We start from the raw sequence: 24,871 nt of genomic DNA, 5'->3' as shown, positions 1-24,871 counted from the left end.
TATGGAAGACTTTTATTTTCCTTATCAGTGGGAGACGAGTGGTCCAAATTAGTCTCTTGTGTTAACCACTGGACAAATACATATCGGGGCCTCTGACACTACAGTATGACAGTGTTTGTATTAGGATAAATCACTTGGTTTCCTTTTTGAAACTGACTGCTTTAGCATTATCTTTTGTACCAGATTTTTGGAGTCATCTCAGTCAATCTCTTCTTATGCTTTTCAGGAATAGGGATTGGCTTTTTGAACCGCTGGATACAGTGCCTGCTATAAACACTGTCAGAAAACTTGTCTAGAAAGTGCTGTTGGAGTGGACACAGAATCAGCTTACTTTGAACCCCTTTGTTCGGTAAAGCAGAAATTCTCTACTCTTCCAAGCTCTGCATGGGGCAGAGGTACTTCTGAAAGACTTCCACGTTAGTCGTCGACTGATGTAAGAGTAGGTAACCTGCAGTGTAGCTTTTGAAAGGCCAGTGTGCTTTAACTGGCTTCCCCCGTGCTAGTAAATCAGTGCTGTGGAGGTGAGTTTTGCTGGAAGTTACGGGCAGAGCCCTTTCTGTGCTGGCAGCACGTCCTCGGTGCCGCTGCTGAAGCGAGGTCAGTGTCAGATGCACGCGTGTGTCTCGGGCACACCGGGCCTCCTGCGGCTCGGGTGCTCCCTCCTCCGCCCTTTCTCAGCTCTGCTTCTGCAAGCAGACTCCTCAAAGCTGTGGGCTTTCTCAGTCTTGCCCGCTGTTGCTGCGACTTGCTTCTTGTGGCAGCTTTTTCCTCTTGCTGTCCTCAGCAGCTTGGCTCCTGAAGCTGTGTGAAAATGCATCTTGCTGCCCACGTAGGCCATTTTGCCTTGCTGGGGGCCATGAGCAACGGGTGGAGGAGGACACACAGCTGCAATGTGGCTTCGCTAAGGTGTGGCTCCACAGCAGTTTATGAGGCTGAGCCGGCCTGCTGCTGCGCTCCTTCACAGGGAAGGAGTAAGACCACGTGAGCACAAGTCGAGTTAGGGTTAGCCCGACTGCTTCCCTGACGGGCTGGCTGGTGCTCGTGCGAGAGCATGGCTGTGCCCTGAAGTTGCACTGCGGCCGCTGCCTCTTCCCTGCCCACAGCCCAGCCTGCACTGCAGCGGGGCAGGGCACAGCTCAACACCTTCTGGGGCTTCAGAGGGCACCAGAGCCAGCAGAACTGTCTGTCCTTCTGGGATGTCACTGATGGTGCCCTCTCCCAGCTTTTCCTCAGTCTTACATTCAGCCAACTTGCTCGTATATGATAATCATGCTGCAATTCAAGTGATTTGCTCTTTTATAGTTTTTAGTTCAAATACTGACCTAAGTATAAGATTTTATTGATGGGGTGCTACTCAGCCCTATCGCGACTTGATTTTAAACAAAGGAAGTTTGGGTTTGTTGTGTTAATAAAGTTCATTTTAAAAAAAAATCTTATACTTAGGCAATATACAGCTCTACCCTATGTGGCTACAGGGCTGTGCACATAAATCCAGTGGTTATGGACTCTCCTTGAGGACTCGGATCACGTTTGTGATCTCTAGGTCAGTCAGCAGCAATGTACAGTTCCCAGTGGAATCTGGAGGATGCTGCCAGTTCTTTATGTTTTTGGTCTAGAGCCCAGTGACGTGTGTTTCATGGCACACTAGATATATGATCTCCTCCATCCTTCTGCAAAGGGTGGGAGAGGGGGATGAGGGATCAGGTCAGAAAAAATATTTGTTACTGAAGCTAATAAATGGAGCTTCTTTCTGTGCTTCCAGATTACAGTTCTTGGTGTCTCTGCCAAGCTGAACGCAGACAGTGGTTGAGCCCATTAATGGGGTTGGAGTATCCAGTCCTGTGTTCCTTTTGTGGCTGGTCACTTATAGAGAAGCCTGTCCTCCCTCTGCAGGTGGCTTTTAATTTAGTTTTATTTTAGGCACAAACTGAAATTTTACTCTAAGCTTCATGTAAACCTGCCATTTCTTGCTGAGTCTGTTACAGTTGGCATTTTTTGTGCTTTAATGACAGCCATGTGTGTCTTGTTCATGTAAAGTAGTCTGAAGCTTGTAATATTGAGCTAGTTGTAAATGGTGGTTGAGTGCATAAGGTAACTTAATGCATAAGAAAGGCAGTAAGCTGCAAGATCCTTAAACATCTCTGTGCCTTCAGAAATTTTATCCACAATCTGTAGCTGGCTATCCTGTGTTACATCTTAACATACAGCAGGTGCAGACAGTTGGGATGTGTTTATAACTAGTGTATTGCTGAAAGGTACAGTCAACTCCGTATCTGTCTGGCTAAAAAATAGACCCAACTGAATAACTGACAACTACTTCTGCAAAATGAGCTTAGATGCTGCGCTGTCAAAAGTGCAAAGAGAACGGGAAGGGTGGAGAAAGTGCAAATTTTTTTTTTTTCCCCTCTTACAACAATCATGGGGTTGTCATATCTGGTAAAATGTTTTTGGATAATGATCTTTGCTTGTGTCCATTTTTAGTCTTAGCATAAGATGGCTAAAAGACGTATGTGCAAAGAAGCTCAATTTTTCTGTAGCATCAGCTCTCTGTCTTCAGGCTGTGCGCTAAAACTCGGGATTCTTTAAAGGATGAGTTCTTGCTATGGGCTGTAGCTGGGTACCAAAACAAGGCCAAGATGCAATCGGTGCCTGTAAGGCTGATGTTACAATGCGTACTCTATAGCACGTAAGTTGTACTTCTGGCTCGCTGGTGCTGGGTGAATCAAAGTTGAGTAAGCCTCCTCCTCCACTATCTTATGGCGAATATATTCAAATCGTCAGTGGGGTGGTACGGGAAGCCTGCCTTGGCCTTATTGGCCCCCTGTTGCTCCAGTCAAACGGGGAGAGCTGTGTCCCCAGTTGGGCGGTGGGGAGGGCTGGGAAGCTCCAGCGACCTGTCGGGAGGGTTCATGCCCTCTCTGGGGGCTGCAGTGTGGCTGTGGCAGGGCCAGGGCTGGTGCCTGGGGTGTGCCTGCTGCTGTTCTGTTCCCTGATGAGCTTAGGGGTATGAAAAGGCCCTTTAAGACTGCTGGAAGGGGGCTTGGTTTAATTAAGTATTAATCCCTTTAGAAATTGCAAGCGCTTTCACATGACCCGATTCCAGCCTTACCCTGACACAGAGGACCCAGGGCTGTTTTGGCAGAGTGCTGGCACTCGGGAAGGAGCCAGATGTCTGTGAGTATTGCTGGTGCTGCAGGTGAGGGGGCATTACCTCTGATGCTCCTCCGAGGCTGTGCAAAGCATGATGTCCTGGTATGCTCTGCAGGCTGGCGTGAGACTCCTGTCCTCGCAGCATGGCCTGTGTTGGCTGTCATGCATGGTGGGAAGTGAAGTACAGCCCTTGGGAGCACTCATCCTCCAGAAAACATTTGTGTGTTTTAAGGGAGCGTGTTTTAAGGGACAGGGGAACAATTCTTGTTATATTTACTATATTGTTCCTAATCTTACTGAAAGCCAAAACCGGGAAGGTTTTTAGATTATTAGCGTGCCTTATGAGATCTTGAGTTCAGAGTTCATGCAACTCCAGCTGGACCTGATGTGCTTCTCTTGTCAGAGCTGTTGGAACTGATGCATGGTGTTAGTCTAGTATCTTTAGCTGCCATAACTGCTGGGTGAACTGGTGCCTTATAGTAGAGAAGATCTATAAAGGGCAACCTGGAATTTCTTTTTAACTGGACTTATTTCTGTTCCGTAACAGTCAAATGAGTAATAAATGGCTTAGGGAAAAGTCATATTTTCCTCCAGAAATAGTCCACTTCATGGCTTGAACCTGGGGAGCATGAGTATCTGAAGCTTGAAGCCTACAGACAAGCAGGGTATAACAGCTTCCTTGCATTCAGGAAATCCAGGGAGGAAAGAAGCTTTAGCTCAGGGTCAGGGTTTTGTAGAGGTTGATATTCTGTTGTGCTGACTCTACCTGTTATTCTGACATGAATTTCCTAGTACTTTGTTCCTGTCTCAACTTATGACAAACAGAATTGTCTGTTCTACCTCTTGCACTGCTGGGGCATTAGTACAAGTAATACATCCGTTACTTAACTCTGACGGTATCGGTCTTTCCTGTTTGTCCTGCCATATGCAGCTACGAATTTTCATCTTAGGAAATAGTTATAGCAGGTTCTTAGTAGGGCTCTTGGAGACCTGGAAGATAACTGGTCATCATTGCTGCTAGTAAAACTCACTGGCAGTCTCAGTGGGGCAGAAAGTGAGAATTGAAGGTATACGGACAACGTTAAAATATCTGAAAAGATGTTGCAGATAAGTGCCTGGTACCATTGCCTATTAAGTCTGTCTCCTGTGGTCCGCTGAACACCTTGGGAGGAGGGTGATGGTGTCCTGTAGCTTGTGAAAGCTTTTGCCTGTCAAAAGGAGCTTTCTTGTGTCTGCAGCTGCCCTGGGGCTGGATGGTGTCCCTTCCATTCGGGAGGTTCTGTCTGTGCAGGAGGTCTCGCTCTCACCACAGCACTGTCCTTGGCATCAGGAAGCTCTTTAATATGCTCTGGTAGTGGCAAGCTTTAGCTGTGCTTAGACTGGTGAGACAATTCCTCAAATAGAGAAGAGGAAGAGTTGCTATGTTTCTAGCTCTTTCCTGTAGCTGTTATGAAATGAATCAGTTAAATATGGGCTGCTTTTTCTTGAGTATTTTTTAGCGTGGTGAGTGTAAATTTGCCTGTTGAAATGTGATACTTGAATTTCCTTGTAATGTGCAAGACGGCCTCCTGGAAGCTTTTCATATAATGTTGCTAGCTGTTTGTATGCAAAATATTATATTAAATGATGATGGAAAGACGAAACAAGGCTATTTAGAGGCTGCCTACTAGGGTAAAACTTCTGCTAGTTTAAGATCTAAGCAGAATTTAGAGGGTTGCAGATGCTTGGATGCAGCAATGAATGCACTATAAGATGCTATGATGAAAAAATTCAATGAGTTGCTTTAAATAGAATTTGAGTTACCGTGTTAGGATAGTATTTTTGGTAAATCTGACAATGAAATACGTAAGTCCTCTAAAAACACCTCCTGAGGGTTGAAGGTTTAAGACAAAAGTTTTCTAACAATAAATTTTAGAAAAAGGGTGTAGTGTACTCGGCATGAGTAGTGTCACTGTGGACCTTGTGATCTGATCGCTTATGGGCAATATCTTTTTCTGACTGTGTTTACTCCTATTCCTTACATCTCAGCAGTGCTCACCTTGCCTGTCTGGACTGACAGAGCTAGGTTTATACATGCTCAGCAGTCCAAGTTGGTTGTCTTATTGAGGAGCATTTTATTCTGTTTGCAACTCAAATGGTAAGTGTGCTGATGGTTACACCAGCCCTCAAACCTAGGAAAACCTCATTAGATGGTTTAGAAATGCGAAGTATAAAAGCTTAATGCTTATGAATCTTGAGGGTTTTCTTAGAATAAGCATTGATGGTAAACTAGATAAATGGTTTAAAGTGCTTTGGCAGGGTAGTTCTCAAGGGACAAGGCACAAAAGAGTCTGATGGGTCTGGATCATGCTGGCTTTCTTCTGGTATAGCACCTGTGTTGTGTAACCCTTGTGTAACATCTGTGTTGGGCAGTTACTTGGCTGTGAATGCCTGAGTAAAGTGGTTTTACTAAAAGTAAGATTTCAGATGAATGAGGAGGATGAAGGTAAGCATGCAGTGCCTGGCACTGACTTGCCAGATAGAGATTATAGCAGTCTGTAGAGCTTTTCTTGTAGTTCCCGAGCTACAGGCGGAGCACGTTGAGGCCAGTGGAACTGACTTGCCAATAGTGAGGTGGCCCCTGGGTATCTTTCAGAACGAAGCTCCCTTGGTGCTTGGTTTTTCAGCCTTTCTGCATGCTAGGAGAACAGATTTGTGTTTCTGTCCCAGTACTCGGCCTCCTGAAATGAAACAAAACACCCAGTAAAGCTGCATCTGCTCTGAAGTATTGTCAGGCCTCTTATCTTCTAACTGGGAATGGAGAGCAGTGCCTCCCACCACCTGAACTGGTAGAAACCTCACTTTTTTTTCCAGTTCCCAACACCTGGCGCAAACCCCTGGCTTGGTAACATATGGGTTACACCGATAAGACTTAACAAAATTCAGCCTTACAGCAAACTAACTTCTCAGCCAAGTATTAAATTTCTACGAAGCTAGTGGTTAAAGTGTCACCAGTACAGCCCAGGACATGCTTTTGCCAGCTCAGTCCAATGACAGTTAACAGCAGCGTGCTATTGAATGTGTTAAAACTGTGTTCGGCCCGGGGAAGCTAGCATTACCGGGGTGTGGTTCTCGAAGGCACAAGCCTGTTTCCTGTGGTATCTTAGCTCATGCCGTCTTCTAAAATAGCATAGGCTGAAGTTGCAAGTGCAAACCCCATTCGAGACTGCTACTCCTAAACCTTAGGTTGCTACTCATCTTGAGCACAGGGAGGCTTCTACTAGGGGGGAAAAAAGTACATCTCTTCCTATTGCATGTGCTAATTGAAGGATGATAACTGGTCAGATAGCTTAAGTGCTTTCAAGTGAGTGACAATGAAGGAATTTTGCTGGCTCCAGCATGGAACCTTATTTTACTGTGCTAATAAAGATGTGAGTCTTGCAAATAAGTATTCTGCATGAATTATGAGGATACTGACTGAAGCAGCTTTACCTTAAATTTTAAGGTCTGATTTGCTCCAAATAGCTTAAAAGCTATTTGGGCACAGGTTGCAAAGAGCTGACACAAATGTTTCAGTTCTGTTTTCTGGCGCTTCCCCGGTGCTCAGATTCTTCAGTGTTCAATCACCTATGCAGATGATACTGGCTAAGAGGGGCTACTGTGCTTTATCCATACACAGTGGAGCAAAAAGACTATTCTTCTTTCATGGTAGCTGGTACATTAATGTTTTAAGTGAACAGGAAAGACTTTAAAACAAACAAAAAGCAACCTGTTGCTTAATGGCTCGTTTAATGTAACCTCTCTTATACTTAGATGTGGCTTACGGACATCTTTGCTTTCATGGGTGGGTGTGCTGGACAAGTCAGGCTTACAAGCCGGCACTTTCTGGTAGAAGAGACTGCTTCCAAGCAAAGCTGGTTTTGGGAGCATTCAGCCCATCTAGCAAGCAACTGGATTCCTGGTTCACCAAAGCACTGTGAAATTAGCCAATTGTCAACATCTGGGATCTGAGGGGAATAATTTTGGGAAGGTATAGCAAGAGGACTTAAGGCAACTGCATGCCATTGAAAGCTGCTAATTTTAAATAAAACTGGATTGCTTATGAGTTTAGGTCATTTGCTGTTTCTTTGCTACTTCTATCGGATGGTTTTTCTTCAGTTTGTCTTCATTGTGTCAGAAGGTTCAGAGGGTTTCAAAACTAACATTCCTGGTCTGTTTGTTCATGATATCTTTGCAATGATATCTTTTGCTCCATTAATATACATTCCTTATGCATGCAACAATTAGAACTGCAACTCTCTTTGACTTCAGCTTTGCTGTGCTAAGCCTACCTTTAATCTGTTACAGAATATGCATAAATTTTTAGCTAAAACCTTAAAACAAGAAAACCTTTAGGTTCGTCACAAGAGGATATCAAGTACAAAATAGTGGTGTGCCTAGGCTCAAGTAGGCTTCTTGGGAAATTTCAATATGCATTTGGACGTAGTGGTCTCTTTCAGCACTTGACTTAGACTTAACTAGCAGAGTGCTTCTTGCTTATGGCAGGGGGGAAGCCCTGGTTGTAGTGCTCTTGCAGTCTGCTGCTGCTTCCTTACTAAACAAGGTGTGAAATCTGTCCATATACTGAGTAGAAATACAGGGATCAGAACTGGCTGCGATCATATCAGTATTGGGTGGTTCCTTGAATATTTCTCTGCTTACTCTAGCTTTTTTGATCTCTAGTGTCGTGTGGTTAGTTTACAGTCTAAACGTGAGTTTGAGTTATTCTTTCTAAAACTGTTCACAGGATAATTCCTCCCACCCCTCACCCCTGGAAGGCTGGTGGAGTGTGCTAAGAGGATTGATTGCGCCGAAGAGCAAATAAATTAGGATTTGTTGATGTGGGGTAAACGGCTGTATGCAAGAAAGAGAACTATGAATGCAAGGCCTGTCTGCTTGGGTTTGGTGCACTGTGATTATCTCGTCTGTACAACTTCAAGTTTTGAACCTTTATTTTGATGGAAAAGCATTAAAACAGTTTGTTCTAAAATATCTGCAGCTTGTGTGTTTGAAATATCTTTACCTCTTTCAGTTGATAGGTATGCAAATAGAAATGAATTTGCAGGCAGCTTGGTGTACTTGAAGGCCTTGCTTTGCCTAGTCAAAAGTTAAGGCATCTGTGTTCAGGCAGGGGTATTCCTATCTACCCTTAAGAATCTACATGGTGTTTTCCAGTAATGATCAGGAGTTGTGAATGGAATTGTCTATGTTTTACACTAATCTTTGAAGTGAAATGCCTCTGCTGTTTAACTTGCTTCATGAGAACTATTGGTGAAAGCTGTACAGATGTCTTCCTGCATCTGTGGGATAAAACTGCAAACTCTGTTGCTGCAAGTCCCTTGCCACTTTCATTTCCCACATGAAAACGTGATAGTGAGACTCTCCTGTAAAAATAGTGCCTCATATAATGTTTCTTCTGGAAGACCGTTCATGATCTTCTTATGTCTAAGGCCAATACTGTCATGAAACCTTGTCTGCAATATTATTTTACACCTAAACCATTTCTGCACTGTTTAGAGATCTTTCACCTCCTTGAAAGAGCTGGAAAGCAGTAGGCAACTATGTAGAGATATTTCTACTGCGTTGCGAAGCGTACGCACATAGTAACACACGTTAGTTCAGCATGCATCCTTTTTGCCTTATCGCATGAGATGATCCTTGCATCCTGTCTGCTTCGTACCTACAGCCCTTGGAGCACATCAGGGATTGTGCCTTATAATTTCCCCAAATGCCCATGGAGACTGGAAGAGTATTGTTAGTATTGACTAGTCTTCTGTAGCAGGCTGAGTTGTTAATGCTTCCAGGGACTTCCTTGACATTCATCCTTCAAATGGAAGAGCTGGATGTCTGGTTGTGTGTACCCAGGCTTGGAACATCTCTGCTTTTGTGAAAGACACCAGAACGTTCTACACTAGAAATTCAGCTTCATAAGCTGTAAGTGGCTCTCACATGTGTTAGTATATAGACAGGAGTACTAGCAGGAACAGAGAGGATAAACTCCTACACTGTGAAACGGGAAGGTTGTATTCTACGGGGAAACTGGAAACACTGTGCTGGCAGGGCAGGTGACTTTGTAACTGCTGCCAGTGAAGTTCCTGGAGGCTTGGTGTTCCTGGAGGCTTGGGAGCTGGTCCCTGGCTGTAGGTGGATGTTGGTTTTTGTTATTGCATAGTGACACTTAGAGCATGTGTTGTAATGATGCATTTTCTGTCTTCCAGATCAGTGTGCGTGTTACCACCATGGATGCTGAGCTGGAGTTTGCCATCCAGCCTAACACTACAGGGAAGCAACTCTTTGATCAGGTAAGTGATAGAGCTGCAGAAGATCTAAAGTTGATGCAGATGTTGGGATTCTATTAAGGCAACAGCAAACAATTTCTAAAGGACTTCAATTAAGTGACAATGTGTATAACAACTTCGAGAGAACTCAGCATAGTAAGAAATTATACATTTTTTTTTTCAAAGCTACTGCTCACCTACTGAGGGGGTATTCTTTGTGTGGATGAAGAACATTCTTCTCATGATTATTTTTCAATATCTGGTTGGACTTTATCCAAGCAAAGCACCAGCTGCTAAGAAATGATACCACTGGAGTCAGTAGCATTTTTAATTTGCAAATGATTTTTTCGGTCAGCCCTAGACCATCTGCAGCTTTTGCTGCAAACTGACATTGTGGTGGCAGATTAGGGCTTCTGCAACTTGCCTCTGCTTGAGAAGCATCTGATGATGTTTCCAGTATGGGAACTTTGCATGTCTTAGTAATTGATTTCCCTCCTTTGACAGCTGCATGTTCTCCTCCCTGCAGTGTGTTTCACACAGCACCTGTCTAAACAGAAGTTTTGTTTTGTTTTTTCCATAATAAACACTTTGCAAAGGGAGAATACAAATGCTGTTGCAGAACTAAGTTTCTATGTTGCAAATGTAAATGAGGTGGTGTTTACTTCAGCTAAATAGGACTGTAGGTGGAGTTGGAAGAGGAAATATAGTGAGGAAAACGGTGTCTTAAGCTAGCTGTTACAAATTTGCTAATTCTAAAAGGTCTGGTGGACACCATCTCTTTATACTGTCCATATATCACACTCGCTGGAATAAGAATTAAACTGTTTTCTACTGCCTAGCACACACGATTACCTTGTGGAGGTAGTGATGTTGGTTCCTGATAGGACTGATACTGAAATGAATGTCCTAGAGCCTCACCAGTGGCAGATGTCCAGGCTTTGACTAAATGATTAGTCAAAGACCTAGCACAACGGTGACAAGTGGCGTTAGCGTGGTACCACCATAATGATGGTGGTAGAAAGACTAACCCTCTGCCAGGGCTTGAGAACACTGTGAGCAGTGAAGTGGGGAGATGGCAGTAGATGTGGGAATGTCAAAAGTCTTCCACGTCTAGCATGAATAAGGAGCTTTGGAGGTTACTGCTATGTGAGTGGTTGAGGAGCCTAATCCCAGCTTCTGTTGCTGCCCTGCAATCTGATCATTGGCCCTTTACAGGTAATGAAATGAACTGCAAAGGAGGTAGCTATTAGGCTCCTGCCACAACAGGAAGCATTTCATTTTCGTCTCTGAATGCAGATATGCAACAGGCTGTTCTCTGTCCATCTTTTCTTTTTCTTTCTTTTTTTAAATGAGGAATTCAAGGCTTCTTTCTATTGCAAAAGAGACTTTGTCATCAGACTTGCACATAAAGGAGAGCAAGTGCTACTTGTATATGGACATGCTCAAACAGATTATTGACCTTTGCATAAAGAACTGAATACCAAATCAAAACATGAGAGCCTCTAGTGAGCTGACAGTAAATACTAAACTTGTTCCCTTTAGTATGGGGATGGGACTTTGCATATATTGTCAGCTGGCATATATCCATTATGTTTCCAATGTCTGAGCTGTTTGCGTAGATTAGTTCCTGTAAAGGGATAGTCCGGAGCTGTTCTCCCCCACTGACACTGCTAGCGGGGACTAAGCAGCGACTGCTGTCTGACTGATAATCTGTTTACTCTATCTCAGTCTCTATCCTGAGGTGATCTTGGGTCCCATGATGAGGTGTGTAAGAACAAAGTTATGGCTGTTCATTTTCTAGCTCACTTAAACTACATTGTGCTGCTGGTATTGCTAATCTAGCATTTTCTGCATGATGCTGGTTCTGAAAAAGGAGCTGCTTTAATCAATGCTTTTTTGAGGGAAGGGAGAGTTCCTCTAGAAAGCAAATTTAGGGTTTTGCTGTTGCAGCACATTGACCTTCTGGTGTGAAACCTGACTTTTGACTTTTCACAGAAAAATTTTAAGATACCCTGCATATTTTTGCCCTAGAGTGCCCTTTCACTTTGTGCTGGCAGTTCTGAGTTAAGCAAAAAGGAAGCTGCTAACCATTACCAAGGTTTCTAGCTGCATAGCTACCTTGGTGCATGCTGCTAACATCTAGGCAGTATTTGTTTCTACCTGTTGTGTATAAAGGTAGATAAATATATTCATTATGCCACACATGGGATGTACTGACCTACTATACCTACCATATTCTGACCTACTCTGAAGGATTCAGAAGACTTTTGGAAAGCTTGTATCTGGGTAGTAGCTTTGTGAGGGGGAACAGTTTGAGTCTAAAGTTCCATAGTAATAATAGGTGAATGGGCTTGAGGTAGAAATGTTCCTGTCTCCCACTTTCCTGCTTGGTTAAATTCCAAAGTGAATTTTTGTAGCGATAGAACAATGCAGATGCTTCACTGCTTTGTTGGAAATCACCTTCTGTAGCTGGCTGTAGAAATATCATTGAGCTGATATACAGTGCAGTAACATCAGAATTTATAATAGAGATGTTGCTATAACACCCCATCCCCTAGGCTTGTAACTGTACAGCTTTATCTTAAATAGTTTAAGCTCGTGTGCACGGACAAAACCTGGATTAATTGAGACAGGAGGATTGTGCCGTTTGTCTTTTGCAGCTTTGCTTATGTACCTCTTGGCATCAGCAGCTGAACTCTAGCACTTACCGACTCACTAGCAAAACCAGTATCTCCTCTCCCATTCCTCAGCTGCTAGTGATGGATTAAAAGAGCCTGAGGATGGACTATGCCTGTCAGGGGTGCTGCTTATCCCGCAGACCTGATTACTTCACAGGTACCTTGAAATACTGGGGCTTTCCTGGGGGTGCAGGGCACAGGCGCTGCAACAGTGGTAGCTCCATGTTTTCCTCCACTGACCGTTTTCTGTATCAGACTGAAGTGCAGTTGGACTGGAGACTAGTGTGTAAAACAAAGCATTGCTTTGCTTTGTGTATCTCCTACATGTGAAAGATTAACTGTTTCTCTGGGAAAACCACTAAGGTACTTATTGCTGTGGATAGCTTTGAAGTTGTGTCCCTCCAATCTTTTCTCCTCTCAAACTACCTTTTTTTGGGTAAAACGATTCTAGCTTGAGTCAGTGAGATTTTGGCCTGTTGGGGGGGGCAAGGGAGGCTAGCCTGTACCTTGGCCAGGAAGAGAGGTAACTCACTCACTTGCCTAAGTGCTCCACAGCTGGCTGGTTGGACAGCTTTCACAGAAACGCCTGGGTTTAGTAGTGTTTAAATGCACAGGAAGCTGGTCTGGAGCACTTGATCCAGTAGGTGAAAGCACTGAACCGACAACTTATTATGGCAATTTCATGGTAGAAAGCAAGTCTCAGGACAGTGGCCAGTTCCTCCAGCAAACCCCAGAACTCTTGTGTTGAGTGGTATGGAAATGTGTCTCAGCTTTCACAGGAACACGTGGAAACTTACTGGCTTTTATAAAAGCACTAGTCCAACCAAAAATGGACTGCTTGTTGCCAAGGTGATCAATGGCAAACTGTAATAAGCTTTAAAGATCCTGTCATTTAGCACTTTGGCATTTTAGCACTTTGGAAGGAAAAGTTAGAAATCTACCCATCAGCCAATGGAAAGGGAACAGTTGAATATTTATGGCTGTAAATGGAGCCTATCTTGGGTGTTCAGTTAGGGTACCTGAAGACCATGTTCTATGTTGCTTTTTACTATGGCATATAAAACCATTGCAGGTATGGTACCAGCTCAGACCCCTTCCAGCTATAAGGTTTGCTAGCAGTTTTCTCTCAGAAGTACTTAACATGCCTGTCATAGAAAGGGAGAGAGGCCTGCTTCATCTTTAACTAGGACAGCAGCTGAGATTCAAGACAGATTTGTGCTGCAGTATAGCCTGGGATGCTTTGGCCTTTGGCGCAGGCACTTGGTCTGAGTGGAATGTCTTCTCTGCTTGCATGCTGTGGTCTTTTCCACGTGTAGATAGTGCTTTCATGCAGGATCCACACTTGTTTGCCAGTATGGTGGTGTATTTCCTAGGCTGAGAATGAGGGCAATCTTCAATCATTATCTTGATGCTAAAATCTACATTTAAGAGGCTGTTTAAGGCTCTTCTGCTGTGGGGCAGCACTCAATGGCAAGAACTTCATTCAGAGGGATATGGGTGAGTGCTGAGGGGAAGGGCAGGAGGAGTCATGCAGACCTGGAAAATCTGGAGTAAGGAGAAGAGGTTGCCTGGAAGACCTTGTGTTTCTTCCATGAACCTAAGTTAGAAAAAAAAAAAAATGTACTACTGTGTGCTTAGATTGTCTGCAGAAGGTGAAGTGAGAGTCGCCAGAAATGCACCTTTACCCCTGAGGCAGTATTGCTTACTAAGTGGAATTCTAAGCTAACGGTACTTAATGAAGAGCTTTGTCATGGCTGGTCAAGGTACTGTGGGACAGCTGGATTTTAAGGCTGCCTGTAATCTGTTGCCGGTTGTAGATGAAGCAGAGTACTGCAGGTTAAACAAGACACGGGGACTGACTTAATGTTCTCTCTAGCACAAAGAAAAGATGTGACTCTCCAGCCGAGAGGGTAAACTTTAGGTATTTGGGTATAGTGGTCTGTGTTAAATAGCACTCTCTGTTCTCCTGCCCTGTGTGCCAGCCCTTCTCCATCCTCAGCCACTGCCAGTAACTGGTGCTTTTTGGAACATCTCACAGTTCATCAGGGCTCCAAATGCTGTACACCCCCAAACATAATTGAGCTGCTAACTGCCAGCCAGACTCCTTGCAGCTGTAGAAAGCTGTTTCTTCTTCATGCTTTTTTCCCTTGTTAAATGGACCTAAATAGCCTGCTGAAGCTGAGATGGGGAGGAGGGAGGAGGACTCTCCCTGCCTTGATTCAGTAGCAGCTTGGGGGTGTGATGTGTGCTGTGCTGTCTCCCTTTCTTCTCTGATCAGTCCGTTCTTGTCACTGCTATTGCTCTGCAGACTTCTGCTGTGGGATAAAAGTCCTTTTGTGCAGGGCCTCAGTGTGATGCCTTTTGGGTCCTTGTTGGCAGTCCAGCTTGTTGAATTCCCAGGCGTAAGCTGCTGACAAATGGAAGTGAGGCAAGCGGAGACGTGGGATGGGGGAGCTTCCATCCTATTCAGACACTAATGTTGCCGAGAGCAGAGCTTTCCCCAGGCTCTAGGGCAGCCCTTCTTCCCTCTTTGCACCACCACTTCCAGTATATACAGCAAACTGACTTCTCCAAAAGCTTCTGCAACTGTGTGCATCCTCCTACGTGGTATGCACAAGTGAAGGTTTATCTGCCTTATGTTCCTCTGTGTTTACATGAGCTTTAGGCCAGCTCTCCGGTCCATATTCAAGCAAGGAGAAGCTGAATAATTTAATGGACTCCAGTGGGATGATGCATATAGACTACATGACCTTGCATAGGTTTTGTCTCTCTGTGTGTTACTAAGAGCATGCTTCTGGTGAAAGCTCCCTTTGGTTTTTGGGCCTGGAAGGAACTAGGTCCCTAATGCTGCTTTTGTAAGGCCAGAAGAAATGTCTGATCCAAGTCCTATAGAATCTAACTAGTAATGTGTTTGCAGGGAACCTATGTCCTTGGTGTTGTATCTTGCCCAAGCTAGAGACCACATCAGAAGGGAACAGAGTGCATCCTTAGGATTTAACAAGGAAGTCATTTAAAAGGAAGTAAGCATTTAGGGAGAAATCATAAAACACGGGACAAGGCAGTACAAAATTACCTCAACTTACCTGGCAGGGGGGACACCATGATCAGGCAGCCTGCTTTCCCAGGGCGAGGCTCGTCCCCTGCTGTCCAGTTGTGGAGTCCCTCTGAAGGAGGAAAGCCATCAGCAAGCCCGAGGGGTAGGTGGTGTGTAAAAGCAGCTTACAGTGCTGTACTTTAGGTACAACGTTGACCTAAAGACAAGTGTCGTCTTCCCCCTTCTTTGTCTAGTAACGGAGGTGACAGGTAGGTGCCTTGTTTGGTGGTATGAGAACGGCTCCTGGGGCTTCAGGAGAGATGTGGGGCAACTTCAGTTTCTAGACCTGCTGCACCCTCTGGCATGTCCCAGACTTGTGAGAGGACAAAGCTGTGGCCTCATGCTGGTGAACAAGCTTTATCAAGAAACTTCTCCCTCCTTTTTACCAGCAGCAGCATTGTACTGCAGTAGTCGTGCCCCCCCATGAGGCTCTTGTCTCTTGTTACAGTATGTCTGTAAAGCCTTCTTAACCCATGATGTGCTAGGGAAATGACCAAAGAAAGAGCTTATACAGCGGTGTAGTTAATTTCTGTGGTGGCCCTTTGTCCTGGCACAAGGGATAGCATATCGATTTACCCACTGCAGTACTTCTTACTGCTGCCACTCATTAAAGAGCTACATGAAAGGTCTGTCCACAGCTATCAATGGAGTAGAATACAAATCTTAAAATAGCACTGCCTAGTAGGACACAACCTAGCAGGGCAATTCATGGCTTGCCCAAGAGTAGTACATTTGCATAAGTGAGGGGTGTACCTGAAAATGGAGCTGCATTGTTGATTCCTGGCAGCTATTATTCCTGGCAGCTGTTACACCTGTCAGACCTGTTGCATCGTATTTTCGCTACACGTGTTGGCTTATAATGTAGCTGAAGACAAGTGACTGCGTCCCAGATGTTGTTTTATAAATAGCAACAAACCTTAAAGAGATGGAGAGGGAAGAATATGATATATCTCCCACTTAAGACTCCTCAGATGCCATATCATCTGTGTATGTGCACCATAGCATCGGAGACAGAAGGCTAGGGCACTGGCTTCTTGTGTTCTTTGTATTCTTCTGAACTTATCTCTAACATGTTCTCTGCCACCAGTGAGATATTCCCATCTGTCTGGGGGTCTTGCTAATTATCTTTTTTTATAGGTCGTCAAGACAATTGGTCTAAGAGAGGTCTGGTTTTTTGGACTTCAGTATCAGGACACCAAGGGCTTCTCAACATGGCTGAAATTGAACAAAAAGGTATGTTTGCACCAAGCTTTCACTTGTTGTGGGTTCCCTCCTCTTGAAGGGCAGGGCAAATTCAGTCTCATACTTCTACCAGGGATCTGTTCTTGCCTCTCCATACATCTGAAGTACCACAAGATTAGTGAGTTGGTGTTGCTTTCCTTCAGTCCACACCCCCTCTCCCCAAGGTACAAGGAGTCATGGTGTCTGACCTGGTCCTCCTGCATCTAGTCCTGTTTGTTGTCCAGGCATATCTGTTATCCTTCCTGGTAACAAGCTAACGTGGTGCTCATGTGAGCATTTTGGTTGGAGAGAAACCTGGAAAGTAACTTACTTAGCACTGATGATAATTAGTGGCTTATCATAAGTCTCCTGGGGGGAAGTGATGAGATATTTAGCAGTAAGAAATTGAAAATCCTTGCTTTTCTGCCCACTTCTGCACTGGAAAGGACAATTTTTTTCTAATGCATGTTTGTCCTCCTGTTCATAAACCTGCTCCCCTTCACTTAGTATGTAGACTATAAAATCTGATAACTCTGTTCCAGGTAACAGCACAGGATGTACGCAAAGAAAGCCCCCTGCTTTTCAAATTCCGTGCCAAGTTCTACCCAGAGGATGTGGCAGAAGAGCTGATCCAGGACATCACACAACGCCTCTTCTTCCTCCAAGTGAAGGAGGCAATTCTGAATGATGACATTTATTGCCCTCCAGAAACAGCCGTCCTTCTGGCTTCTTATGCCGTCCAGTCAAAATATGGAGACTTCAACAAAGAGGTGCACAAGTCTGGCTACCTTGCTAGTGACAAACTGCTCCCACAGAGGTAAGTGAACCTGGGTAGTCCTAGACCTTCTTTGCCTCAAAGGGTTTGGGATTATTGGTGGTGGGGGTGTAGGAGGGAGGTGTATCTTGATTGGAATGCTCAAAATAAAATACAGCCTGGTACCTGTCTGAGGATTGGGATTAGTATTCATTTCATTAAGAGCTTTAATCTTAAACATCCTGTTGCTACTGAAAAAACTCCAATCAGAAGTAGTGAGAGAAGCTCCAAAACCAAAATATGTGATGCTATGAGGAGAAGCACAAGTGAATACAACTTGTCATTTGTCAGAAGTCTGAATACTGACCAGTGTGTCTCTAGCTAGCCTTATAATAAAACTCTATTTCCTGGAATATTTTTGTGGTGGAACTGTGATGTCAATGGAGTATTCAATGAAGCATTATTCAAGAGTGATGTGACTCCGTGTGTGCATAAATGCAGTGTCTGTCTCAAACATCCCACGTACTCTTTCTAGAGTTCTGGAGCAGCACAAGCTTAACAAGGACCAGTGGGAGGAGAGGATCCAGGTGTGGCATGAGGAACATCGAGGAATGATTAGGTAACTGATGCAGTGTGAAACTGCTGTATTTAAAGTAGTGTGATATATGCTAGTGTGTAATATATGAATGCATACAAAAATATGTGCCTTGCTTCAGGATGGGTTAGCATTCTTCAGGTTATTCTGCTTAGAGTAACTAGGTTCACATGTCTCTGCCCTTGCTAGTCCACATCGGCTGGCTGTCATTAGTAGAACAAAACTGAGTTTGCAGAGTTTGTTATTATCTGCTACTTTTGCAAGCTTGTTGCTGCTCTGCTCATGTAGGAAGACGGCACCTTGCTCTAATGGCTTATAGACTCAAAAAGGAGTATCTTTCTTTTTGCATGCTGCAGAGAGGATGCTGTTTTGGAGTACCTGAAAATTGCACAGGATCTAGAAATGTATGGTGTGAACTACTTCAGCATTAAGAACAAGAAGGGCTCTGAACTCTGGCTAGGTGTAGATGCTCTTGGACTCAACATTTATGAGCAGAATGACAGGTAATAAACACCCTCTCCTCATCATTGCCTTCAGCTCCTTTCCAGTATAAAGGCATTCAAAATTAATCTTTTCTGGAATTCAAGCCTTTAACTAAACTCTACAATTCCTATATCATTCTTGGCTGTGTGTTTCATACTGCCAGAATGATCCATAAAATGTGCTGATTTGGACCAAAAAATACAAGAAATTGGCAAGTCTTATCAAGCTCATTTTACTTGTATCCCTAGTCTTCCTGCCACAGATGAATTCTCCAATTCTGTTTTCCATTAAAAAAAATAAGATTGAAAAACTGCTTATGTTTGTAGTTCATTTGCATGACTAATTTTGTTTGCTGATTCCAGTCAATCGGTACTCATAAGAGTACTGAAATACGAGGGCAGAGTTGGTAGAGTTTTGAGCTTTATATTGTAAGTCAAGAATTTGGAATGACTTGGGGCTCTCGTATTTCCTTTTGCTTTCCATTTCTGCAGGCTAACACCGAAAATTGGATTCCCTTGGAGTGAGATCAGAAATATCTCATTCAATGACAAGAAATTTGTTATCAAGCCTATTGACAAGAAAGCACCAGTAAGAAGCAACATTCAAATTGAACTTTTGTTGTCCTAGCTGAATAATTTTTTTTTTTTCTTGTTCTGCACAAACTTTTCATCAATAATGTCAATGTTGACCTAAGCAGGTGCTCTACTACTTGATCTGTTCAGGGTAGTATGCACAGAACAGGTTTAATGGCAGTAAGGTAATAGTCGGGATTTGTTTCTGGCTAGGAGGGTAGAAATTTATTCACTATAACCTTAAGCTGTTCAAAGTCAGTGAGAAAAGCAGGGACAAGCTCTTTGCTTAGAGTTTCTGATTCTTCTAAGACCGTTCAGATTCTCTAATACAATTAGGGATCTGAGGCACGTACATTAACTGTAAATGCTTCCTTTGCAGCCTCTTGGCTTTAGTAGTGTGTGGGATGGTCTTTTGCAGTTTTTCACCTTACTTGAAGTTGAAGCTTAGGGTTATTTTGTGGGGTATGCTGGGAGGGTTTTTTATTGCAAATTTATAATGAACATAATTGGTTTCATCTTTTAAAGCTTATTAATTTCCTGTCTCAGCTGATAGCTTCTGTTCTTCTGGTCATTCTTGTTGCATTGCTGCTTGGAAGCATTTCCCTGCTGCTGTTGCTCCTTTTCAACAGAACAAAGTTATTTATCCATTGGATAATGGATAATATTAACACACTTTCTGGCATAAGACAAAACATTACACTTGATGTGGCTGCCCAGACTATTGCATTAAATAACTGTGGGAAGCAAGGTGGGAGAAGTCATAGTCTCAGTGTGCCTGGTAAACCAGCCCTTGATCGTGTTTGTAAAGAAACACTGAAGCTAAGTCGCTGTGTACTCTTATGTGTTAGAGATGCTTTACAATGAAACACAGTACACTGTAAGAACAAGTTGGACACTTCTGTCCTGTATGTATTTGTTAGGTTGAAATTCATTCCCGAAAGGTAGGTGTTTAACTACCACCACCTATGAATTAGACACTGTTAAGAAAAGTTGGGTAGCAGTTCTAGAAAGCTTAGGGTCTTGGAGTGTATTGCATACACAGGGGGCTTCTTACGCTGAAAGAACAGGTCTAATGCTGCCTTTTTCTTGTCCCAAGGACTTTGTATTCTATGCCCCTCGGTTACGGATTAACAAACGAATCTTGGCACTTTGCATGGGGAACCATGAGCTCTACATGCGCAGACGTAAACCAGATACCATTGAGGTGCAGCAGATGAAAGCACAGGCTCGGGAAGAGAAGCATCAGAAACAAATGGAGAGGTTGGTAGGGTTCTGAGTAACCTGGACTTGGTCGATCACTGCACAGTAGCATCATGTGCTAGATAAATTGCTGGCAGCACCTTCATCTACTTGAGCCAAAAATAGAGCAGATTGCTTTTGCTTCAGTAGATCTAATGGGATGATGGGAATGGCACTCATCACAAGTATGAGCCACCATCACTTTCTTAAAGATTTGCCTATTTTATGGGACTAATATGGATCTTGATATAAGGAGATTTCCCTTATAACATTGCTGTTATGAACTTGCCATTGAGATGAATGCCAGCAGAGCTTTTTCTTTCTGCACTTCTGTAAAGGGAAGTAAAACTCATCAGTGCAGTGCTGTAGCTCACATCTCTTGTGTGCTTGTGGCTTTGCTAGGAAGCGCTACAATCTGAGTAGTTGTTAATTTGAAATTGCATTATGAATTCCCCTGCATCAGAGCCCTGCTGGAGAATGAGAAGAAGAAGAGGGAGTTGGCAGAAAAGGAAAAGGAGAAGATTGAACGTGAGAAGGAGGAGCTAATGGAGAGACTTAAGCAAATTGAGGAGCAAACCAAGAAAGCTCAGCAAGGTAATATGAAATGTTCCAGTATTTCCTTAGATGGATAGTCTGAGTCGGAAGGGTTCAAGTAGTAAAGCTATACGTGTCTCTGAGCCATTTGGCTCTCCAGTATTGTGTGCTAACTGGTGTTAGGGCCCTGTTTTAGCCTTCTGAAGCTGAGTGTAAGCACTCCATATGCAGCTGCTGAGATAAGACTTGCATTAAAGAGATTAATGGCAGTCAAGGTGCCTCGCTAGCAGTGAGAGTACCTTGCAGTTTTTCATGTGTTGGCTGGAAGCTTTATCCCAGCACACTATCTAATTGCTTGGCCAGTGTTGGAGTGGTGTTGCCCAAGGAAAATGCTGTGTTTCTCTGCCTTTAAGGATGTCATTTTGGGATAGCTACTTGCCCGATAGATTTGTGGGGAGGTGATCTGTTGGCTTGGAACAGGTGTGGCTCTTAGTCTTCCAGCTCCAGGCACAATGTGAAGGAAAGGGGAGAGTTGCTTGCATCTCTCCTTTACCTGTGTCTCTGAAGGAAAACCCTCATCCAGAACATAGGTTTAAGGGCACCTTCCTCTTCTACTGCCATTCTTTACTTAATCTCTCTTCAAATGTGCCTTCCTATTCTTTCAGAACTGGAAGAACAGACCCGCAGAGCTATGGAGCTGGAACAGGAGAGAAAACGAGCTCAGGAGGAAGCAGAGAAACTGGCTAAAGAACGTAGAGAAGCAGAAGAGGCAAAGGAGGCCCTATTGAAAGCATCCCATGATCAACAAAAGACCCAGGAACAGCTGGTAAGTGGGTGAGCTTAAAATCAGGTAGGGAAAATAGTGACAGGGTAGGCATCTAAGCTCTTGAAACAAATCAGGCTATGAATAGAGTGAGGAAGCGTAGTTTGGTTCTTTAATTTTTAGCCTCAAGCAAATGAATCTTATACCTAAATACAAATGTATTTGTACAGTAGATCTTGATAGTTGTGTTTTATTTTTTTGTATGTGATGCTGAGAAGAGTGTGTAGAGCTCACTAATTGCTTTCCCTGGTTTGGATTCAAAGAATTCAGTGTTGTAGTTCTGTTTGGAGGAGAAGGGGGAAAAAAACCAAGCCCTACAGCAAAACCCAAAACTTTTTTGGCTTCCTTTTCCCTTGCATCATGGACATATCAGTGGGACTCAAGTTTACAGGAAGGCTTTCTCCTTACAGAAAAGATGCTTCAGAGATACTGTTTTTTTCCAGGACTCGGACTAAATGCTTCTTTTGGCAAGTACTCTGGTTTTGTCCCCACTAAAAGCTTTTCTTTTGCAGGCTGCTGAGATGGCAGAACTCACAGCTAGGATCACGCAGCTGGAGCTGGCCAGGCAGAAGAAAGAGAGCGAGGCCCAGGAGTGGCAACAGAAGGTAAAGCAGAAGCTGAGCAAATGGCAGTAATTTTTGTGGAGTTGTTCTTCATTCTGTGTTGTGACCTAAACTACTGCACTAGATACCACACTAGACTGAGTGCCTGCAAGCTTGAGGCCGTTGTAAATACCCAGCTTTGCCTTTCTTGGTCAAGTGAGTGCCTTATTCCAACTCTGTGTAGAAGCACTTTGACTAATTGGGCCTATAGCCCATTTTTCATGAATTATAATCATTCTTCAAATCTCTGAAGTCTTAGGCAGCAGAAAGTTTTGCAAATGATTGTGGCCGAGTAGCTTTGGAACATACCACTTCAGTGTGCAAAGAGGTGCACTGAGTAGTGCTTCTGTGCGCTTTTGCAAGAAATTTCATGCACTCAGGATTATATTGACTAACTCACTGTGGCATGCCCTACTGCAGGCTCAGATGGTGCAAGAGGACCTAGAAAAGACCAAAGAGGAGCTGAAGACTGCCATGAGCACCCCTCATGTCACTGAGCCCATGCACTCTGAGAATGAGCATGATGACGAGCAGGATGAGAATGCGGCAGAAGCCAGTGCTGAGCTACGATCAGAGGCCACCATTAAGGACCGCAGTGAGGAGGAGCGTACCACTGAAGCAGAGAAGAACGAACGGGTCCAGAAACATTTGAAGGTAAGAAGTTGGCAGTGGAGAGGGTGTCTGGGTGCTGCTTCTATTCTTCTCACCATTAATTGCAGCTGGGAGGTATTATTGGTATTTTTTAAAAAAAAAAAAAAAGGGAGCAGGGGAGAAGAGCGGTGATCATGATCTTGCCGGATAGCTGCTTAACCACTGAGCATGAGAGGCAGACCTTGTCTCCTGGCACTTGACTTCTGTTTCACTGGAAGTATTTTCAAGCAGTGCCAAAAAGCAGCATCTGTCAGATGTAGCGTGCTTGTGTGAATCTTGCCAGCCATCTGACAGCTGTCCATCGCGCTGGCTGCGGTCAGTCAGAGAACTTGGTCCAGTTCCTATCAAGCAGCTGTCTGTAACTGTCTTGCCTGACTGGGTTGCATTGCAGACCCCTGAGAACAGCCCACTAGGGCTCAGCGTGGAGGGAGCAGTGCTGCACCACCTTCTCATAAGGAACTCCAGTGTTTGGGTGTTGACTCTTTCCAAGCATTTTGCTACACTACCTGCTAGCTGCTGGATTTGTGTCAGGCTTTGCTTTTTCTGCATCACGCTGTGGTGTTTATGCACAAGCAGAGTGACAGAGGTGCTCTTTATCTTCTGCAGCAAGTTTCTCTTCTGGTAGAAGGCAAGTAATTGCTCAGACTCTGCAAGATGCTCCTGCTGTCTTTGATCCCTCCACTTGACTGTTCTTCTGAAGTATATTGAAGACAGTCTTTCTTACTGTGCTAGACAAAGATAAATAGGGTGACAGGCCTGATGTTTTTTGCTACCTTCCAATGTTAGTGGAAAAACATTAACAGCTTCCACAGAATCACAGTATTGTTTAGGTTGGAAGGCATCTCTTAAGATCATCCAGTCCCACTTACTAGTGGTATTTCCTAGTCTAGATTAGACTTCCTAGCCCCACTTCTAGCAGGGTCAGCTAGAGCAGGTTGCCCAGAACTGTAAACATTCAGGCTTATCTGTTTCCTATCTCCACGGATATTGAATCTTAAGAGAATCAGTCAGTAACCTCCTTGTCTAGCTTTGAGTCTATGGCATGTGCTAACCCATTGCTATCTGTTTTCCCTTCTCTGAAGGCTCTTTCCTCGGAGCTGGCAAACGCTCGGGATGAAACCAAGAAGACAGCCAATGATATGATCCATGCTGAGAACATGCGTCTGGGTCGAGACAAGTACAAGACCCTCCGTCAGATTCGGCAGGGCAACACCAAGCAGCGCATTGATGAGTTTGAGTCCATGTAAACTCTCCCCTGCACCTGCTGCCCTGCACTCTCTTCTCCCCTCTTTCCCATCCTCTCCCATCATTCACTCGTAATCGTGCTACGCTGGAACCACTACAGAAGAGTGACCATGGTCTTATTTATCGAGTTTTGGGCAAATGCTGGAGTTAAGCAACAGAAGAAAAAACAGTATTTAGATCTTTCTGGGGTGGCTTGGGAAAGCAAACATGTATTGGGGCAAATCTGAAATTGTTTGGCTTTGGGTAAAGTCTTACTGTGTTTAGTTTTGTATTGCTTACTGAAGTGGCTGTGTTGCTGTCCCCCCCATTGGGTGGGAAGTCCAGCAGATAACTTTTACTGAATTACGTACAGTAAAGTGCTACCAGTTTGACACTGTGCCTTCCTACTAACTTGCGCAAGCTTCGGTATTAACTTAGTAGCCAGGGTCTGAATTTCTGACTTAATACAGGGTCTGAATCATGTAGTTGAGAAGGGGAGGCTGGAGCTTAGGAGGAAGGGTTGGAGGTAGAATATGGACTTTGTTTCAAAAAGACCAAAGCTTTTGTCCTTCAAACATAAGCAGACCAAACAGATTCTGTGGCGTTCCTGCTGGTGTTACCTTTTGTTGTTTAATGATGGAACTTTGAATTTCCTAATCATGAGGAGGCCTGTGGAATATTTCCACTGGTGTGGTGTGGAGCCTTGACTTCCCTGCTTTCCTGAAGTTTTGTGTCTGGTAAATGATTTTGTTCACTGTCGTTTGTCTGACTTGAATGTGACCAGTGAGGCAGAGATAGCTAAAGAACGCTGCCCTCCTTTTTGGGTTTGTCAATGGGAACCTAAATGGGTAGGTAGAAATGTAAAAGACTAAAAATTCCTGTAGCTGTATTTTCCCTTACTGAACCAGTACATTTCTAGTCATGTGAATAGGATTTCAGGTTTTTCCATGAGGCC

At 43.9% G+C, this 24,871-nt stretch overlaps 1 protein-coding gene across 1 annotated transcript in view; it reads left to right on the top strand.

The window, feature by feature from the left end:
- Positions 1 to 23,939, top strand: part of MSN (moesin) — a gene marked incomplete at both ends in the record, with an annotated part of 35,230 nt that extends 11,291 nt beyond the window's left edge. Inside the window, 12 exons of the mRNA XM_082004211.1 lie at positions 9,387 to 9,470; positions 16,356 to 16,451; positions 16,982 to 17,256; positions 17,729 to 17,812; positions 18,145 to 18,291; positions 18,763 to 18,859; positions 19,940 to 20,103; positions 20,546 to 20,676; positions 21,282 to 21,442; positions 21,952 to 22,044; positions 22,462 to 22,695; positions 23,775 to 23,939. Of these exons, the coding sequence (XP_081860337.1) occupies positions 9,387 to 9,470; positions 16,356 to 16,451; positions 16,982 to 17,256; positions 17,729 to 17,812; positions 18,145 to 18,291; positions 18,763 to 18,859; positions 19,940 to 20,103; positions 20,546 to 20,676; positions 21,282 to 21,442; positions 21,952 to 22,044; positions 22,462 to 22,695; positions 23,775 to 23,939 (1,731 nt within the window). The remainder of the gene's footprint in view (positions 1 to 9,386; positions 9,471 to 16,355; positions 16,452 to 16,981; positions 17,257 to 17,728; positions 17,813 to 18,144; positions 18,292 to 18,762; positions 18,860 to 19,939; positions 20,104 to 20,545; positions 20,677 to 21,281; positions 21,443 to 21,951; positions 22,045 to 22,461; positions 22,696 to 23,774) is intronic.
- Between the last annotated feature and the right edge of the window lie 932 nt (positions 23,940 to 24,871).

Source organism: Phaethon aethereus (assembly GCF_964289735.1).
Source record: "Phaethon aethereus genome assembly, chromosome: 10".
Taxonomy (NCBI): domain Eukaryota; kingdom Metazoa; phylum Chordata; class Aves; order Phaethontiformes; family Phaethontidae; genus Phaethon; species Phaethon aethereus.
The sequence above is the reverse complement of the archived record's forward strand: the minus strand, read 5'-3'. Positions and strand labels throughout refer to the sequence as shown.